This window comes from Taeniopygia guttata, chromosome 1A (genome assembly GCF_048771995.1).
Source record: "Taeniopygia guttata chromosome 1A, bTaeGut7.mat, whole genome shotgun sequence".
Lineage (NCBI taxonomy): Eukaryota > Metazoa > Chordata > Aves > Passeriformes > Estrildidae > Taeniopygia > Taeniopygia guttata.
The window spans coordinates 55,333,450-55,352,000 of NC_133025.1; the positions used below are offsets into that span (position 1 = coordinate 55,333,450).

The following is an 18,551-nucleotide window of genomic DNA, read 5'->3' on the forward strand; positions in this document are numbered from 1 at the left end:
GTTACAAGGTAATCAATTACATTGAAAACACAGCTTGTTTCATTGTTTTAATTTTGCACTGTAAGCATATTCCCCCTAATTTAACAATTAGCTAATCAAAAACCATGAAGTGTTTATGTAGCTTGGCTTTTTGTCATTCAAATTCCACTCCTGCAAATGCATCAGCCAGAGGAGTTCCAGCTACAGTTTTAAAGCCTGACAGAAAATGTACACAGGGAAGAAGGGAACACAGAGAAACCACAGTGTGGTGCTGGGGCTTGAGAAAGGAAATGAGGGCTCTGGAAACCACAGCTCTTTTCCAGAATAACAGATAAATAGCCTGAGGGACTGCAGCCTGTTTGCTCCTGGGATGCTTTCTAGGAGGACTTCTGCAGAAGCCACTGCTTTACATGGTTAGAGCAGCGTGGAGGGGATGCTTTTGTACCCAGAGGAAGCTGCAGCTGCTCCCTGTAGATTCAGAAGGTTTTCCCATGATATGGGGGATGTATCAAGGGCAAGGAGCACCGAGGGAGTCCCTCAAGTGGGACACTGCTGCCTGATGGGAGGAGGACAGAACAGGGGGGGCTGCTTTGGTTAGGGTTTAGTTTAAATTGTTTAAATCACATATAGGATCTAGAACTGAAACTAGAAGTGTTTTTTGTCTGCATTATATTTGTGATTTAGATCACAAATATAATGTACAAATATAATTTACACGTGTAACAGGGCAGTAAGTGACAGAGGTATCTTCAGTGCTCCTCCTGCTTACAGGAAGAGAACAGCTAGATAACATTATGAGCTCTGGTTGTATATTTTTTAGTTTATCAGCCCAGAAGGGAAGCAATAAATCCCTGATTGCTGGCCACTGAGGACATGTTTTCATTAAAACAGCTTTGAATTGGTTTGTTTGCTACTGTCCAGCAACAATTGACTGCAACATGGGAATTATTCCCCATTTCCCACAAATACACTTCCATACAAAATTCAGGACAAAATTTGCAATGTAAAACTGAAGCCTGCAAAAATAATTCTCATCTAGACAGTGACATCCTTTGCATTAATTTTATAATATAAGCACACAATAGTTACACCTGAAGACTCTGGAAATGTAGCTGGAATGTTCTCTTACCCCATGCCCATAAGCAAAGCTCCAGTCCTGTAAGTAAAACACATCTCCAAGAATCATACACTGGGAAATTCAAATTAATGGAAAGCTATACTTCAATTGATTGTGTGGTCAGAAGAGTCATGCTATATTTGCAGAAAGCATAGAAAAGCTGTTCTATACATAGGTGTAAAATCAGTTGAATTAAATGTCCTTAATGGGAAAGTCTTCTCAGCTGCTCTCATGAAAACCAAGAAGAAGAGAGATATAAACAGATGGTCTTGAGATTTTCCAATTACAAGCCTTTTTGGCAACATACAACTGGAGGAATTCCAAACATTTGTCACATTGCTTTGTGGTAAGTAATGGGATTTTGGTACTTACAAATTCTGAAACATGCTGTGATCTAAATCAAAATCTTCACTCAAGCAGTTAAAGTCATTTTAGAACAGGTACTACTCTAACAGAAGCAAATCTCAAAGAACATAAGGAAAACTATTTTTAAGTGATGCTTATTCATAGATTCACTATGATTTTGCAATAGAGACAAAAGATTTAATCAAATTTAAGCAGTCTGGGCACACTCACACTGTTGCTGACACTGTGAAACTGAAACCCACCCATAAGAATAAGAGCCAGACTGCTAAATACAGCATCTCACAAGATGAAGAAATCCTCCATTCCTCAAAGGACCATTACCCATACAATTCTGTCTCCATTTGCAGGAAGCCTGACAGCAAAGGAACTTTGAATATGCATTCCTCCTTTTTGGTTGGTTCTGGGTTTTTTGAAATTTCTTTTAAAGAACTCAATTTCTTTAAACATTCAGTGCTTAAGGGTATCTTATTTTATCATTTGCAATTCATATTCCTAGCAGGCTATTAAAAAGGGCTTAGCTAGCATTGGTATGCACAAAAGGTGTTTAAATAGAACTGAGTGGGCACCTCATACCAAAGCTCAGAGCTGCATGTGTGCATGCACATGTCTAAACCAAGAGGTAGCTTTAACATTTGGACAATTGTAGCCTTTGAAGCTCTTGGATTTACCTGTGCTCTCACATTTTGACTAGCAGAAACTGAAACTGAAGGTTTCAGCTGATAATTTAATGAGTTTGTAACCAATGGTGCACAAATATTTCATTTTTGAATAGGGAGAAATCCCTCATTCATGGGTTTTGCATGAAGAAAGATTGAAAATAAACTAACTCGGAGCACTTTGTATTATAACTCTACAGATGTAAAGTGTATCAGTGCTCCAGATTCCTATTTTACATTAGGTAAATGAACCATGTAACAACATGCTCAATTCCACAGCTATAGGTACTACTACCCTCTTATCAAAGCGCACCACAGAACCTTATCAGACTCAAAAAAGAAACCCAGGTACAGAACTACATACTTTCCACCCTCACCAAGTTATTCTTCCAGGGTATTCCAATGTGGCAACTAAAAGAGAGCTATAAAAATCTATGGGTCGTGTAATAACAGCTAAGGAAAAGAAAGGAACAGGGTGGACACTAATTTCATTCCACATAATGGTGTGAAGGTTTCAACACCAAAATTCCTTTCAGAATCTGAATTTCGAGTTCCCAAATTACTGTATTTAGTGCAAAACAGCCAAACAATTCATTTGAAACTTGTAAGACCAATTACAAAACAAAAACTATGTATGAGAAGATGGAGTAGATACCACTCAACAGAAAACAACAGTGAGGAGTCTTCCCCAAAACAGAGCTAACGCTTCCTGACATAACCCAAACTATGGCTATGTTTTCAAATTTTGCAGCCCACACAAACCTGAAATGAAAACAGCTCTTGGGTTTCCATTCATTAGAGTGGCTATATGCCATCCAAAATTAGGACTTCTGTCCAATGATGTGAATCATTTGTATGAGAAACCTGTTTTTAAATCCAGAAAATAAAACCTGTGCTTACTTGTTATTGGTGGGTCCCGTTGCCAAGACATCTGATTGCAGCTTTGGGAAAAACCCTTGTTCGTACTTCCCTTGGCCAATCTTCATGTCGAGCAGGTGAGGGTGGATGGCCGTGTGGTCAATCTTCATCAGCCGCTGCTCGATGGACTGGGCTGCAGGTGACAGTCACAGGTGAACAACTGTGTCACAACCCACCCGAGGGCACGTGCTCATGCCACCACTGCGCCAACAGCAGTGGTCATGCTCAGACCCCTAAAAACCCACCACAGAGTTAAACAGTGACCTTAGACACAAATCTGCCACACGCAGAGGTGAGGAGACACTTGTGCTGTAGGCTTTTTAAATTTGCTTTTAGTTTCTTTACCCAACACAACGAGCACTGGTGCAAGCAAGTTAGCTGTTCAGCAAGCAGGTATCTACACGAGCCTACGAGATGCATTAGGAACTGGCAAGAGCAACGCAGTGTTTCCCTGAAATTCCTTGCTTGATTTTAAGGCTTCTTCAGCAGAACAGACATCTCCAAGGCCAGCTGCAGCCTCTGTGGGACTGGGCACCTTGCTTAGCCCCAGACACGTTCCCTGGGCAGATGCTTGGGCAGGGGACACCTGAGTTTTGCAAACATCTAAGACTACAATTATCCTCCTCCTGAATTTAGATATGCCTTTAATGGATGACAGGCCTTCAAAAAGCATAGCTAACTGTAGTAAGAACTGAGCAGCATCAGGAGGATAAGCAGAATCTTGGAAACAGGGAAGGCTGTGGTAAGATGGGAGAGGGCTCCCTAGGAATCTCAGCTCCACTGAAACTAAAGCTATTCAATCCTTTGCTTCAAGGACTTGAGGGTTTCAACCTCAAACCTTGAGCAGGATGAAAATAAAACCTGTCACCTTCTTAACTTGTGAAGAACTTGGGAAAGGAGGTGTATGGGTGAATTCAGCATTTAATTAGCAACTTTAATATTCAACTCTTTCTAGCCCATCTATTAACGGGCAAGCCTGTTCTTTCAGCATATCACAGCTAGTGAATACATATGCAAAATGTGGAAGCTAAATCTGTTTTCTATTTGTTAACAACATAGAACTCATTTCCTGTTTTATAAAACTCTGATGGGAAAGAAGCTGTCACAAGATTTACATACATTATCATTAGAAACGCAGCAAGTATTTTTTCCCCCTCTAAAAAAAATAAAAATCACTTTGTATGGTTCCGTTTTGTAGAAAAGGAGTGGGTAGTGTGGGGTCAGAGGATTTGAAGGGTTCTGAAAACAGTTAAACAAACAGGTGCTGGATCAGTGCTGGGGTCATGTATACTGTGAATGGTAAATATGAAGGAAAATTGGTATTACTATCACTTTGCTGCTTTTCACAAGACAGAATATGAGGTTCTGGTGCCACAATATCTGCCAAAACTAGACGCTGAATAGACAGCTGACCTGCAAATTAGAATTTGGTTTAGACAGAAAAATTTAAACAGACACAGATTTCCATTTCTGACAAGTTTATAGCAAGTAAAACACTGAAGGAGTTAAACCAAAAGAAAACCCCATGGGAAACGCCCTATCTTACTAATACGTTTCCCAACAAATTTGGAAGGATAAGTTCCCTGTATTACTTCAAAATTAAATAAATACTTGCAAAAACATTAAATAAAAAAATTCAAATATAATTTGAAAAGGCATTCTGTGACAGTAACGGAAAAAAATCCAAGCTTTCAGTACCGTGTATTGTTCATTAACAGTGAACATCTATTGCTGGAGGTACTAAATATGCCACACAGGATTACATCCCTGCCCAGCATCCCCTGCTGCTCTAACCAAATGGTGTAAGGCAAAACAACATCTTTTTTTGGGAAGGGGGAGACAAGGCCAGTGGAGCAGACACCGGGGCTCAACTCCTCAGTGTGGCTGGCACTGGTCCCACCACCAGGGTGAAGGAAAGCTCTCCTGGCAAAGGAACAGGAGCTGCCTGAAATGAGAAACTGTGAGCCAGTTTCATTTGGGTTTGGCTTGATTTTATTACAGGCACCAGCCCAGGAGAGCTCCAAGGGAAGGCAAAGGCTCCTGTCGTTTCTGGTGTTTAACAGCATGCCAAAGTTTCTGCTGAGATGAGATAAGGACACTGCTGAGTCCTCCTCATGTAGCTCTAGGACTTCCTCCTCAACTGCAACACTCAGATGACTGAGGATCTATATTTCTTGGTGGCTGACATTGTACTTTTGAATATTTTACCAGCCCATCTGAACGTACCTGCTTCTTTCAAAGTGCTGCATTTCTGGTAGTTGGATGTCCGCAGTGCAGGGGCCCTGACATTATACAGCCTTATTTTCTCAATTCGGGAGTCAAAAACTCTTAGGAAAGGGTCCTTCTCTTCCCACTGGGACATTATCTTATTGTCTATGAAGGTTGCAAACATCTGTGTTTCAATGAAGTGTGAAAGGAATGGGAGGTAAGGCTCGGGTTGGTCCGAAAGGAAGGAAGCCTGAAATACAGAACAGCTCATTAGTGCCGTGTTCCCACCCAGCACTGATGTGCCCAGCCATCCTTTGGCAGAGAACTGATCCAGTAGCCAGCAGGAAGGCTTGGACAAGGCTTCCCCCACCACAGAAACACCTCTCAGAGAGCTGTGAACCCATCTACAAAGGGGTTTGGTTCACAACTGTAAGAAATAAGCAGCCAGGCTTTGTGACAGCTGGAACAAAGGGATATTGAGTTACTAAAGTAGTGCTCATGCTGCCTGCTTTTTCAAAGCAACCTAGCAGCTCTCACTCTCAGGAATAAACCTGTGAAATGCATGGCAGACCATCACATGTGCCCCTGAAGGACCTCTGGTCTGGGCATCGTTGCCTGGGACCGTATCACTTATTAAGGTATCACACAGATCAAGGGGTGCACAGCGCTCTTCAGCAGATGCTTTTCTGCAATGTTACACAGAGCAATTAATCACGAATTTCCAATTAGAATTGACTGTGTGCCTAAGTCTCTAACCGAGCTTTGAAAACCCTAAACTTAACAGCCCATTTTATTGCAGAAGCACTAGCAGAGATTGCCTAAACAATCCCATCCTTTTGAATGCTGCACTGTTTAATGCCCAAAACCAAACAAACCAATTAAAGGCACGGCAGCAATTTTTTAAAATCGAAAACTGATTCAGATCAGTATTTAGTCTGTCCCTCACTGTTCATCCTCTTAACCTTTTCCTTAGAGAATTACTTGTACCTATAAAAGATGATGGCTAAGGACAGTACCTGCTTCATAGGATCATTCAGCAGCTGTGCAAGCTTCCCAATATTTCCCATTCCTTTTGCTATCCTCCCATCTCTTTTTATCCCCATTTCTAATCTCGAGGGATTCCTTTTCCCTCTTGTGCTACACTACAATTGAATTATAACTATACTCTTTAAGTGATAACCTTCTTCAGAACAACATTACCCATTACCAAAACCTCTACCATGAGGTTAGGAAAAATGAAAGACTAGATTTGGTGTTTTGTCTCAAGTGTACACCTCTCCTCCCAACAATCAAAAAAAAAGAAAGACAGACAGAAAAAGAAGTCACTTTGCATTGCTACCCTTCCACCGAGCCCACAGGAGCAGCCCCATGAGCTGGGCAGAAGCCTGCCAGCTTGGTTTGTACAAGCCAGGATGGCTCTGAACAGCTCAGAGGATGTGCTCCGATTTACTCTGGCAGGAGATCTGGCCCTGTGTAATGGAAAGGGACAAATCTTGCAGTGAGGCAGATGAGGAACGGCAGATTAAAGGGTACTTTAGGCTATATATACACAAACACAGCCATCCTCCCTGCCCCTTTCAGATGGAGACAGGAATACACGGCTATCTTTACTTTGTCAAAGTTTTGCATTTGCTCCCTGTTTGTCAGCCACGACTCCATGTCCGGGGCAGCCTGGATGACGAACGCCTCGTAGTCTGCGAACATCTGCGTGAAGCGGTTGGCGAACACCTCGCGGAGCTGCACGTTCAGCTTGTAGTCCCTCAGCTCCAGCTCCTCACACGACAGCTTCCCATCCTTCTCCTCTGTGAGGGGGGTGCTGATGGTCATTTTCTCCATGCTCACGCCCGTTCTCTTGGCCAGGGCTTGCAGGCGGGCGATGGTCTCGTTGCCTTTCAGCAGCTCGTACATGTTGAGGGCATTGCTGGGGATGTTCCCATTCTTCTTGTCGTTCACCAGGTCACTAAGAACCAAGTTCTTGAGTTTGGTGGCGCTGTCGCTGCAGTGCAGGTTGCCTTCTGGAGGGATCCCAAACTGCAGGAGAACCTCAGAGATCTCCTGGATAAACTCCAGCTTGTTGGGGAACTGCGGGAATTCCTCTGGCAGTTCGATAAAATGGTTATCGATGTCTACAAAGCACAAGTTCGCCTGAGAACAAAAAAGAGTTTCAAAATGAACACTCAGCACTGAACTGGTTCCCCTGCCATGTAAGCCTTTCTCCCAGGGTGCTTCCAGACAGAAGGGTAAGTGCACACATAGGCAGGACACTTTAGCTGTGTTGTCCAGCCTGTGACATTTCGGACTTCAGTAAAGCTGAGGGTCAACTGGATGACAAATAAAGGTTCCTGCATTCTCCTCTTCTCCCAGGACATGCAGACCCCAAACTTTCCACTAGAAAGATTTCATATGCCCTCCCAGAGTAGCCAAGGACACGTCACCAAGCAGGAAGTGCAGCACCACTACTCAGCCCATGCAAATACCCTTTGTGTGAATTACTGCATCTCACAGGCACATTTATTTTACCGGGATCCAACTGCAAGAAGCCTCTGTAGCTGTGCTACCAAGAAATGAGATGTTCAGTGAGAAAAATGATGCTGCTTCAAGCAAAACTACAAAAGAGGGTCCCACAGAAATCCTTTGGGATTATGTCTGAGTACAGCTCGTCCACAAGTGACTAAATCTTATCTCCCCACTCCCCTGTTCCCCTGTTTCCATGGAGGCTTTTAATAGTGGCAATTCCTCTGCCTGAGATTTAAAGAGAGTGCTCTTAGCTTTGCTATGAATGGAGATGGATCTCAGCCTGTAAGATTAAAGTTAAGTGAAGACATTAATCTAGTACAGCAGATACTTTTACTAGGTAAGTGTCGATGGAGGGATAGAAGAACCCCACATAAAAATTAATTACATTGCAAATGCACCCTCAGGAATAATAGCAGAATGAAAAACAGTAATTGATCTTCTGAATGGCGGATTACATCTGAAATTCGCTGTCTGAGTGCACTGTGCTGAGTGAAATCTTAAACCAGGTCAGATTCCCAAGGTGTTGAGCTCTGATATTTTTTTGTCCTGGCATAAAACTGCAGAACAGGAGAGGCAGAAAATCCATAGGGCAGCAGCAGGTCTTTGTTAGCCTGATTTGGCCATTAGCACAGCTCTTCTGCCTTCTCCCAGGCACTTTCAGTGTTCTCTGCTTCTTACCAAACACTCTCGACTAATTTTCAAGTTATGTGAAGACAAATTATTTATTTTCCTTCAGTTTTGAGAGGTTAATTTTCAGCAGGATAATACATTCCACAGCAAATATGTTTATAACATATGGTTTCAGGGACATATATAATATGGTTTCAGGGACATATTTATTAACATTAATCACCTTCCACACAGATACTTTAAAGCATATTAGGATTCACCTGGTAAAGATGATGTGTCCTTTCAGCTTTTTCATATTAAATTCAGTATGTACAAAGAAATGCATTTCTTCATACAAAACAATTTGATTTATTTAACTATGTAGCTATTACACAGTTGTGGTATGCATCAGTACAGTTCTTTAGCTCAGGGACTGCCTTCTTATCTATCAATATTTCATTTCAAAGGCATTTTAATTTCAGCTCTGCATATCATTTACAAAATTTGAAAAATTATATTTAGATTCAGAAAACCCTTGGGGAATTGGTCTCACCCCCCTCTTCAAAAACATCTGATGATTAAAGTTAATACAGGGAGATTAGTAACCCTTAGACAGCATGATGGCCAGTTGCTGGAATTTTTATCTCTAACAAACAAATGGTTTATATTTAGAGCAAGTGCTTGAAAAGCTAGCCCCTGGCCTGAACAATAAAGGAATGCTGATGTGAACAGTGCTTCATCACTGCTCACATGCCAAGGGATTTTTTTATTTTTTATTGTCTAGAGGAATTTGAGATTCAACATCTTCCCTGTTCAACGTGTCTTCTTTCTTTCCCTCTCACACAGTTACTGGACCTGTGGTATTCATAAATGCTGAAATTTTTTACTCATCTGTTAAACATCATGGAGGGGGCAGATTCCACCCCACTCTTACTTTTCTCTCCCTGGTGATATTTGTTATTCCAATGATACTGCAATACTAAATACTGTCACATTAAAATTTTAATTGAAGGAAAATGACAGCTTAATCTGCTAAGCAAATGCATGTGACTAATAATTTAAAAAATTGCAGTAATTATGTAATATTAGCAGGGTTTTACTGAGGAGCATAGCTACATAGCAGCTTTGCTTCCACACCAGTGCAGATTTCATGTGCTTCAGTCACTGCATCCATGAGGTAAGACTTGATTTGCAGTTCCACACCACCAAGGCTGACTCAATCACCTTCATGCAATATGTAAAACAGACCTTTATTAAAAATTGTATTACCCTTGCCCTGTGTTTATCCCTCCACTTGCACACAAAAACTCCCACTCCTGAATATTCTCCTCTGCTGCTGCTCCCATCTACCTTCTCAGTCAGAGCAGATATTTGGAAGCCTTAGGGACTCTGCCCCCAGCAAAGTCCCCTCAGCATAGGAGCAGGAGACATTGCTGCTGTATGAACAGATACTCTTGGGGTTCCCACTGACTTTAACAAGAAACCTAAGTTTAAAAGCACATGGCATGCTCTGGTTCCAGTCACCCTTTGGAATGCAGACACAGGTGAGCCATATCCCAAAGACTTTGCTATATGGCCAGGTTAAAACCTGAAACAATTTTAATCATCGTCATCAAATTTTGAGGAGAAAAATCTCCATTTCGCTCTCCACCACTACCAAGGATTTAACCCTGAGATTAAGAAGATGTCTTTTCCTTCCTTTTTTTTCTCTCTAAGTGGTTCATAGGCACAGTGTTAATGCAAGCCTGACTTGTTTGAGGCCAGGATGCTGGTCTAGCAATAGACCAGGAACACACGGGCTCAGCCACGGATGGGATGGGGCTGGCAGGACACAGCACACTCCTCAGCAGCACGGGGACAAGGACAGGGTCACACCATCTAGCAACTGCACCTGAGACCCAGACCCACCAAGATCCTCCCCAAATGAAATGCTCTTTAGCCCTCTGTCAGTAGCACTGTGACACTGATGGAGTAACAAAACCTGGTGGAGTCTGTGATGTAGGGAAAGCCAACAACATTTCAGCTTTGTCACAACAAACAGAAGGAGATGCATTTAGAAATCAAAACAGTAAGCAGTACTCACTAAATTCAGAAATGGATCAAGAAGGGCTGTGGAGGCTTCCCTACTATCTCACTCCTGCTGGCTCCACAGTGCCAGAGAAGCCTCCTAACAGCAGGCATCGTTTCCCAGCAGTAATTCACAAAATATTAGTAAGACATTTCAGGATAGCCACCCTGAAGGTGGACACTGACCTCCTGAGGCAGCTCCAGCTTGGAGCGGTCTGTTCCCTCCTTAGACTGCAGCCCCATCAAGTAGGGAACAGGAGCATCCAGAAAATGCAGGAGAGAGGCAGGAAGGATGGGGACATACACATGCTGCCACTGAAACGGGAACAGCAGCGTTGTGATTCCCTCTGCAACCGTCATCAGCCGCTGATAATCTGGACGTGGGAGAGAGAAAGATATTGAATTATCTCCCTGTGTTCTTCTCTTGAGATCTGTTTGGCAAGGACATCCATGATAAAACAAGACAAACCATGTTTATGTGATAAGATGTTGTTTGGAAAATAAGACAGTACTTAAAAACCTTAAACATTAATTAATCTGTTAAAACTCATTCCTCCCATAAAGAAACAGCTGAGCATAGATATTCATACCTTATCTAGATCTATTCTGTCATTAAATTAATTTATTAAAAACATACCAAAACTTCTGTCTCTAGTACAGGATAACACTCTAATTCCATAATAAGCATGTATTTTTACAAGGGAAGAAGAGGAGAAAAGTGAATTTCAAGGGAACATTGTGGTTTTCTTGCTTGCTCCTGCCTGCTTCTGCTCCACTTGCTACTATTTCCAAAGTTGAGTGTACTTTCGAGAAGACTTGTCTTGGCCATATACCAGCATTAGTTTACAGTCCCTAAGTATATAAAAGCATGCTTTTAAGTTAAATCCAAACAGAAGCCCAATATAAATTTAGTTCTCAAATATATTCTGTGCAGCTAGTGTATTTATATTATGTTACTTTCCCAAATTTGTATTTAACCCACTAGTTCATTCCTTTGAAATATTTTGATTTTAGTAAGCACATTGTGCATTATTTTTTAAATTAAAATTTCTTTTGGTCCAGCTGAGCTGGATGTTTCAGAATTTGGGTAGCAGCAAATTATTTATCAAATATCTGGCTGGCATGATGCAATACCACAATATACTTATTAATATAAATGAAGGGATAGATTGAGCACAAATTTTTAATATAAATAAATTAATCACATACTGGTCTTAAAGCGACAGCCTTCCTTACAGCAAATATCAAACTGCAGACCATCCATCTGGAAACAAAACCCTGGTTTTGTAAGCTTCATGGCAGTGCCCAAACCCAAGCCTCATCTGTGCCAGGTGAGTCTCACAAGCTCTGGCTGGAACAACCAAAAGATTTTCCCTCTCATGGAAGCCAGACCCAGCTCCTGGGCAACACTTAGGTTGTTGCTCATCTCTCCTAATCCTCTCTGCCCCACTCCAGGAGACGAAGATAGACATATGAACACCCTGGTTCTGAGTCAGGTGAGAAGGCTTTTTCCTACAGCACCATTTACTGCTTTTGCCTGGAGAGGAGCCCAGCTTGACTCTTCCCATCTCCTGAACATCCCAGTCCGAGACCTTGGCAGACACCAACAACAGCAAAAGCGCTGTCATCTGACACTGCTCAGCTATTAGGAGGTCACTGGGAAGATGCTCTTGAATAAGTATGCAAATTACAACAACAAATTGCATCACCCATTCTCCTTGCTAGCACCTCTCTATGGAAAACCAGCCACAATCTCCAGAAGGTCAGTTGGCAGGGCAAAAACATTTTTCATCTTGTCTTACTAATAGCTATTCAGTCAGTCTGCAAAATTATTGTCATGCATATAAGTCAGTCTCAAGGTTACACCTCCAAAACACTCCCAGCTATGGCTCAGTCACACTTGAATCCCTACCCATGCAATGGTTTACAACTACACATGTGCATTCCCTGTCTTGTTGAAGAACACTTGCACAAACTCAAGTTCTAATACCTACTTGGAGAAGCTTAGGAGTCTCATAACATTCCATAACTCTGAAAGCTTTAAAGATCAAAAAAATCAAATAGAAAAAGCAGCACGTCCTAGTATGTGAAACACCTTCAAAATCTGTCCTGATCTACACAGCCACATGAAGAAACAGCTCTTGGTAGAAAAGTCGCAAGGATCTTTTTGGATAAGGGCATTCAGCTCTGGAAATGCATGCTGACTTTTCTCGGTGCTATTGATAATATTTAACATGGTCACTAGCACAAATTTTGTAACCAATTTACTATGAGAAAAACTGATTAAAAAAAAATACCTAGTGATGCCTAAATGATTAGGCTGTTATCATCTAGCAATCCTTGTCAGTGATTAGCAGATAAAAAACATTTATGTACCCAGCAGTTTTGACTGAAGAGAGGGAAGTTCCAGTTTCCTCCAGAAAAATAATATACAAAAGCTTGTAAATATTTTTTTGTTATCTGTTTAAGGAAGTCAGAAACTCTAATTACTTTTTACATACTTTCATGTCTGTACAAGGTTAGACACCTACAATATAAAGCCCAAAATAATTTTTGATGGAGAGATTCTTGTACCTATCATCATTTGCAGGAAGCTTACATGGTTACTGAGGAAAACCTGGAAACAGTGGACTGAGGAAATGGCCTCAAGTTGTGCTTGGGGAGGTTTAGATTGGATATCAAGAAAAAATTTATTCACTGAAAAGGTAGTGGAGCATTGCAACAGGCTGTCCAGGGAAGGGGTTGAGTCACTATCCCTGGAGGCATCTAAAAGACATGTAAATATGGCAATTAGAGACATGATTTAATGGTGGGTTTGGCAGTGGTAGGCTTACAGCTGGAGTTGATCTTCAAGGTCTTTTCAAACCAAAATTATTCCAAGACTCTTCATGCTCAAAGCTCCATCTCTAATTTGTTCACAGAACGTTTTCCAAGAGAAACTGCTCAAGGAGGATAACCCCAGGGCAAAGTGCTCCCTGGGGCTTCTACTGCAACCACTGCTTCCTAACAGCTTAGCTGGACTTGGTGCAGTGCTGTCCCTCACACAACCTTTTCACTAAGTGAAGGAGAGGGCAGCAGAGTCAAGCTCAAAGCCTCTGGATCCACCTCCCTTTTCCAGCACCATCTGCCAGGGAACCCCAGCCATGCACCTCAATTCCCTGTGCAGGACATGCAACAGCTGCAGGGACGCAGTGCTCCACTGCAGGCTGGCAGTTCTGCTGCTCAAGCACCATCTTCAGCCAGCTTTACCCAGCTCTGGCAACATTCACATGGCTCACAAGATACAAGTGCTTAAAATGCACACCCTGAGATATGCCTGTAGAATTACCAATCACTCTTTTCTGCTGGAGATGGAAATGGTTTCAGCACATGAACACCAATTCCCTACAAATGTTTTTCTGAGAGAGGACAAAACTTGACAATTTGACACAATTTGACAATTTTTTTCTCTTGATGTTGATTCTCCATACCACAATAACAGTACAATAATTAATAAGAAATATCTATCCCAAATACCTTAAAGTTCAAATACAGGCAGTGACTGAAAAAACAAAATAGTCTTCTTTTTATTATACATACTGGGGAAAGAAGCTCTGAGATGTTAAGCAATTCAAAAAGCTCAACATAAAAATTACTTTTCCTGCCACAGAAGAGTCTGATATCTCAAAATCCTTCTTATGCTGCATCATAGCAAAACCAAGATGCTTTGTGGAGGCAACAAGACATTGGTGTTATCCCTGCTCCAAAGAGCTAAAACCACATTCAGGTCCCACCCCCAAAGATTCAAATCTTTGGTCATAATCAGACAGAAGAGAATTTCAGCTGGGACCTTCTCAGCAAATTCCCAGTCACAGGAACTTTGTGTATAAAGCACATGTAAGAGCACACATGCTCATTCTCCCCAGAACAGGCGTTCCTGCTGGGAACAGTGCGCTGGTACTCCAATTTCAACACCTCCAGCCTTCCCAATGAAAGCACAACTTGGCCATTCTCCAACTCTCTGTTCCAGTAACCTACCAAAGGTAGGGCAGGAAGCTTACCACAGAGCTGGAGTCACAGCCTGGATCCTCTAAATCCAGTCCAAGGCTTTAAATATAGTCTGCTTCTTTATTCTCCTTTTGAAGTCTCACTTCACATACAATTTGAAAGCACTTGGAAGTATTTGAAGAGACGAATTACTGGACACCACTCCCTTTGCTCTACTGCTTTCAGGACACACAAAGGATAAGTGCAGCTTTGCAATGCCACATATTTAAAAATGTATCCTGGAAGATGATAATCAGATGCTAATCTCAAAGAGTACTTTATCAATATGCACAAAACAATTGTCTTTAAACAAAATAAACCAAACCAACAGAGAGCAAAACACAAAGCATCTATGAACCTGAATGAATAAAAGCTAATTCTTCACAGGGAAACACCTGAATAGGCTTTAAAACATTCTTTTGACCAACAATTTTTTCACATGCTACCTCTTCAGTCCAAGTATTATCAGCAATTGCTATTCAGCTGCCTTTTTTTTTTTTTTTTTCCTTTTTTTTGTTAACAAGATATGAATTAGATGAGCCAAGTATATTGGAAAAACTGGAAAATAAACTTATTTTGCTTTGAGCTCTGAGTATGTGTCAAGAACATCTAACCAGACCTGTCTTGGGTCTGGGTACCTTCAGATCTGTAATGTTTATATATAGCACACTACAGATGAAAAACAGAATCTGAAATTCACATCGGAGACAAAAATTGTTTATGAAAGCAAAGGTTTTCAAATCAGATCTCTACAAAATCAGTAGCTCTACAGAAGCACCACACACAAGTGCTGCAGACATCAAAGTGCCCTGGAAGCTTCCACCTTTCATCTGGTTTGCCTGCTGGCAGCTGGGACAACTGACAAGCCAGTCCTGGTGACTTTCAAGAGCTGTTCAGATAAAGCACACAAAAATGGTGCAGGAAATGTTTATTCACTACAGAAATCACCTTGCAGCAGTGCTGCATTCAGGGAACCTGGACAGGTGCCATGACATGGGGCTGTATCCAGCAGCCTGTCCCAAGGAAATGACCCCTGGCACCTCAATGCCCTGCCATCCCCAAAGGAAAGGTGCATTTACCAGGGAGTGATGCAGCACATCAGTTATATGATAAAAGCAGAGGGGCAATTTATGCAAATATGAAAGTGAATATTTTCTTAAACAGAAGGGTGAAGACGAGCCTGCATCTAACTGCCCGAAGAATTAACCTCTCAAACTGGGGGTCAGCTCTGCCCCAAGGGAAACGCCCCACGACCAATATTCACCGAGGCCAGCTCTTACGCTTTTTCCTTGTTGGCCAGCACTTCATTTAAAAAGCTTCTGCTTCAATACATTTCCATTTATATAATTTAACTATGTCCCAGCCTGCCGTTAGTGGTTTAGCATGAATTAATTTATGATTAAGAGCCATCTCAAGAATTAGCTCCCATTACCAGCATGGCTAAGTCTCTGAGAAGAGGGCCAAAGTCTGTGACAAGGCTGACAAGGTGGCAGCAGGACTCATGAAGGTGCTCCTGAACACACAGGGAGCCCCTTGCTCTCTTCCATGGCTGCTGAGAGGCAGAACAGGCTCCCAGCCAGCAGCAAGATGATGGGAAGGACACAAGAGTCCAACAGGGAAAAACTTTGGTCACTATCACTTTAGACTGCCTCGTTATTTACTTGGCATTTGCCATAACTGCAATATAGAGGCCTAATTTAACTTTCTTCCCCTCATTCCAAAAGGTAGAGATGTTTCATTGTGAAAAAAAAAAGAGATCCAAGTAAAAAAAAGTGGAGAGGTTGTGGTGTGTGTGAGCAGAGTGTTAAAAGCAGTGGCCCTGTCTCCCTTTACAGCTCACTGTGAACACCAACAGGAATGAGGTTGTGGCACAGACCTGAGCCAGCTCCTTCTTTTTTCCAGATGCTTTAAAAGTTTCACTTTTCAGGTCATGCTGACAGCTAGCAAAATTGAGCAACTTCTAATGAAAAACCAATTTTGTCATTTCACCTAACTTAAAAAGGAAGACTGTGTCATTCTCTGATTTTTCTACCCAATTACTTGTCTTTTTTTCCAGGGAAACATGCACTGCAGCCTCTGAGTGGAGTTCTAATGAGGCCATAAACCCAGGTCTCTTCCACAGCACACACATTTTGTCCCCATATAATTTGTTCTATGTGATAACTTCCCACTGCTTTGGATGAATATTAGTGTGGAGGGTAACTCTTTAAATAATGAGTAGAAGAGTAAAGGTTTTCTATGTAAGTATTTGATGTAAAAAGCTTTAAAAGGCAACACATTATGCATGTATTATTTTTAAAAAATCTACCCAAAAACAGACCTCATAAGAAAGATCTTTCAGATCTTTCAGACATAACACTTTCTAGGCAATGACTTTATATACGTGTAGTAATTTGTATTACAATTTATAAGATAAAAAAAAAATGCAAAGAATATTTCAATCTTGGAGGAGCAATTACTCAAGCCCATGGAAAAACAACTTGGAAAACACTCAAAATTATAATGAGCAGAAACAGCCTAAGCTCTAAGAAGTTTATCTCTGTCTCATCCACACATTCCCTCTCATGTTTAAATCCCTTGAAAGGCAGACATACAAAATGGATTGCTGAGGTCTCCACAGAACTGACAGTTTAATTCATCCCTCTCCAGCAGGAATCTCACACCAGTGATGTTTTGCTACTTATCCTTTGGAAATTGTAGTAGCTATTGAAGAGTGGACAAGACCTTACATTTGCACAGTCGCATGAGAGAGCTGTGCTCTAAATAAAGGGCACTTACAAGGGCACTGCAAAGATTGCACCCTAAAGAATTGCAGTAAAAGCATATCTAATCCCTCACCTTGGTTTTCAAAGCCCAAATGTTGACAACTTGCTCTATTTAATCTTAAAAATATTCTCTATATGCAGAAGGATGGAACCTGAAGCTGCAGGAATTAACGTAGAGTGAAGGTGATTTCAGGTACGGGTTTCCACACCACCTTTGCAGACCAGAGTTGGCACTTCTCACCAGCAGTGGTTGTGATTAACTCCAGGCACAGCAAGGGCTGATCTTTTCACTAGGTGTAAGCACAGGGCTCTGCCAGTTACCCAGCTGTGCAGTCCAACATGCATCAGAACAAAGCAGCTTAAAAAATGAGTTCACCATTCTTGGCTGCCAGTCTTTTGCTTACCACAGCTGTAAGGTGAAGATACAGCCCGCTACAATCCCTGCATTTTCCCAAGTGATGGGGAACCAGTCACCCCTAAGACACCATCAGCAGTGCAACTGGATACCCAAAGATGACTGTAGCAGCCATGGTACAAACAGCCACTCATTGCTCCTGTCCTCAAGGCAGAGCTGTGCCAGACACTCCTGTATCACACTGGGAACACATCCAGGGCAAGCTGGATAAAGTCACCAGCACCCTCACCTCTTCATTGATTTAGATGCCTTTGTTCAGGCTGCTGGAAACATTATGCCCTAGCTACAGGGTTAAAAATAAATGTTTTCATCCTCAACTCCTAGTTCCCTTGAGAAGAACCACTTCAGAAAAGTCAGTACAGTCCCTGTGCAACCTTTGTGCCAGCCTTTCACTGCTGTTACTACCAGCTAGGCTTCTTTGTATGGTCAGGGTTGTGAAACAATTTATATTTTCATTCCACTTTCCAAAAGAAGCCTTTATTGTATAGAAGAAGAACTAAATTTTTGATAAGCTTAAATGAAAAGCTTCCTTCTAACAAGTCTAGGAGAATCACAAAAAAGTCAGCTTACATTTCCCATACATGCTAACAGCAGACCTCACTGAAAGGGTTTAGTGAACTGAAGTAGGTGCTGCTCCTGCTCTGATTTCTTGAGTAGTACAGGATTATGTCAGTGAATTGTGATTTTGTGTAAATAATGCTGTCTTGCTTGAAACTGCAACCAGAGGATCTTCTACTAATCTCTTGTTGAGTTTGGGAAGATTGCAGCAAGGCCAGGCCTCTGGAAACACAGTCCAATGAGTCCACCCTCTTTAATGCAGGAAGGCAAAGAAGGGTGAACTTGCAAAATGCCTCTCCCATTTGTTATTCTGCAACAAGAGATATGTCAGCCAAAGCCTTTTCATCCTC

General features: G+C 41.7%; 1 protein-coding gene across 6 annotated transcripts in view; it reads right to left on the minus strand.

Annotated features, from left to right (window-relative positions):
• The window catches only part of DENND5B (DENN domain containing 5B), a 105,202-nt gene that overhangs the window by 29,846 nt on the left and 56,805 nt on the right, over window positions 1-18,551 (minus strand). For 3 of the 6 annotated variants that reach the window (XM_072923510.1, XM_072923506.1, XM_072923508.1), the window contains 5 exons: window positions 10,624-10,811; window positions 6,856-7,389; window positions 5,263-5,494; window positions 4,363-4,449; window positions 3,019-3,169 (listed from right to left, as the gene is read on the minus strand). In XM_072923510.1, the coding sequence (XP_072779611.1) occupies window positions 3,019-3,169; window positions 4,363-4,449; window positions 5,263-5,494; window positions 6,856-7,389; window positions 10,624-10,811 (1,192 nt within the window). The remainder of the gene's footprint in view (window positions 1-3,018; window positions 3,170-4,362; window positions 4,450-5,262; window positions 5,495-6,855; window positions 7,390-10,623; window positions 10,812-18,551) is intronic. The other 3 variants (XM_072923509.1, XM_072923507.1, XM_030263256.4) reach the window with 1 other exon arrangement.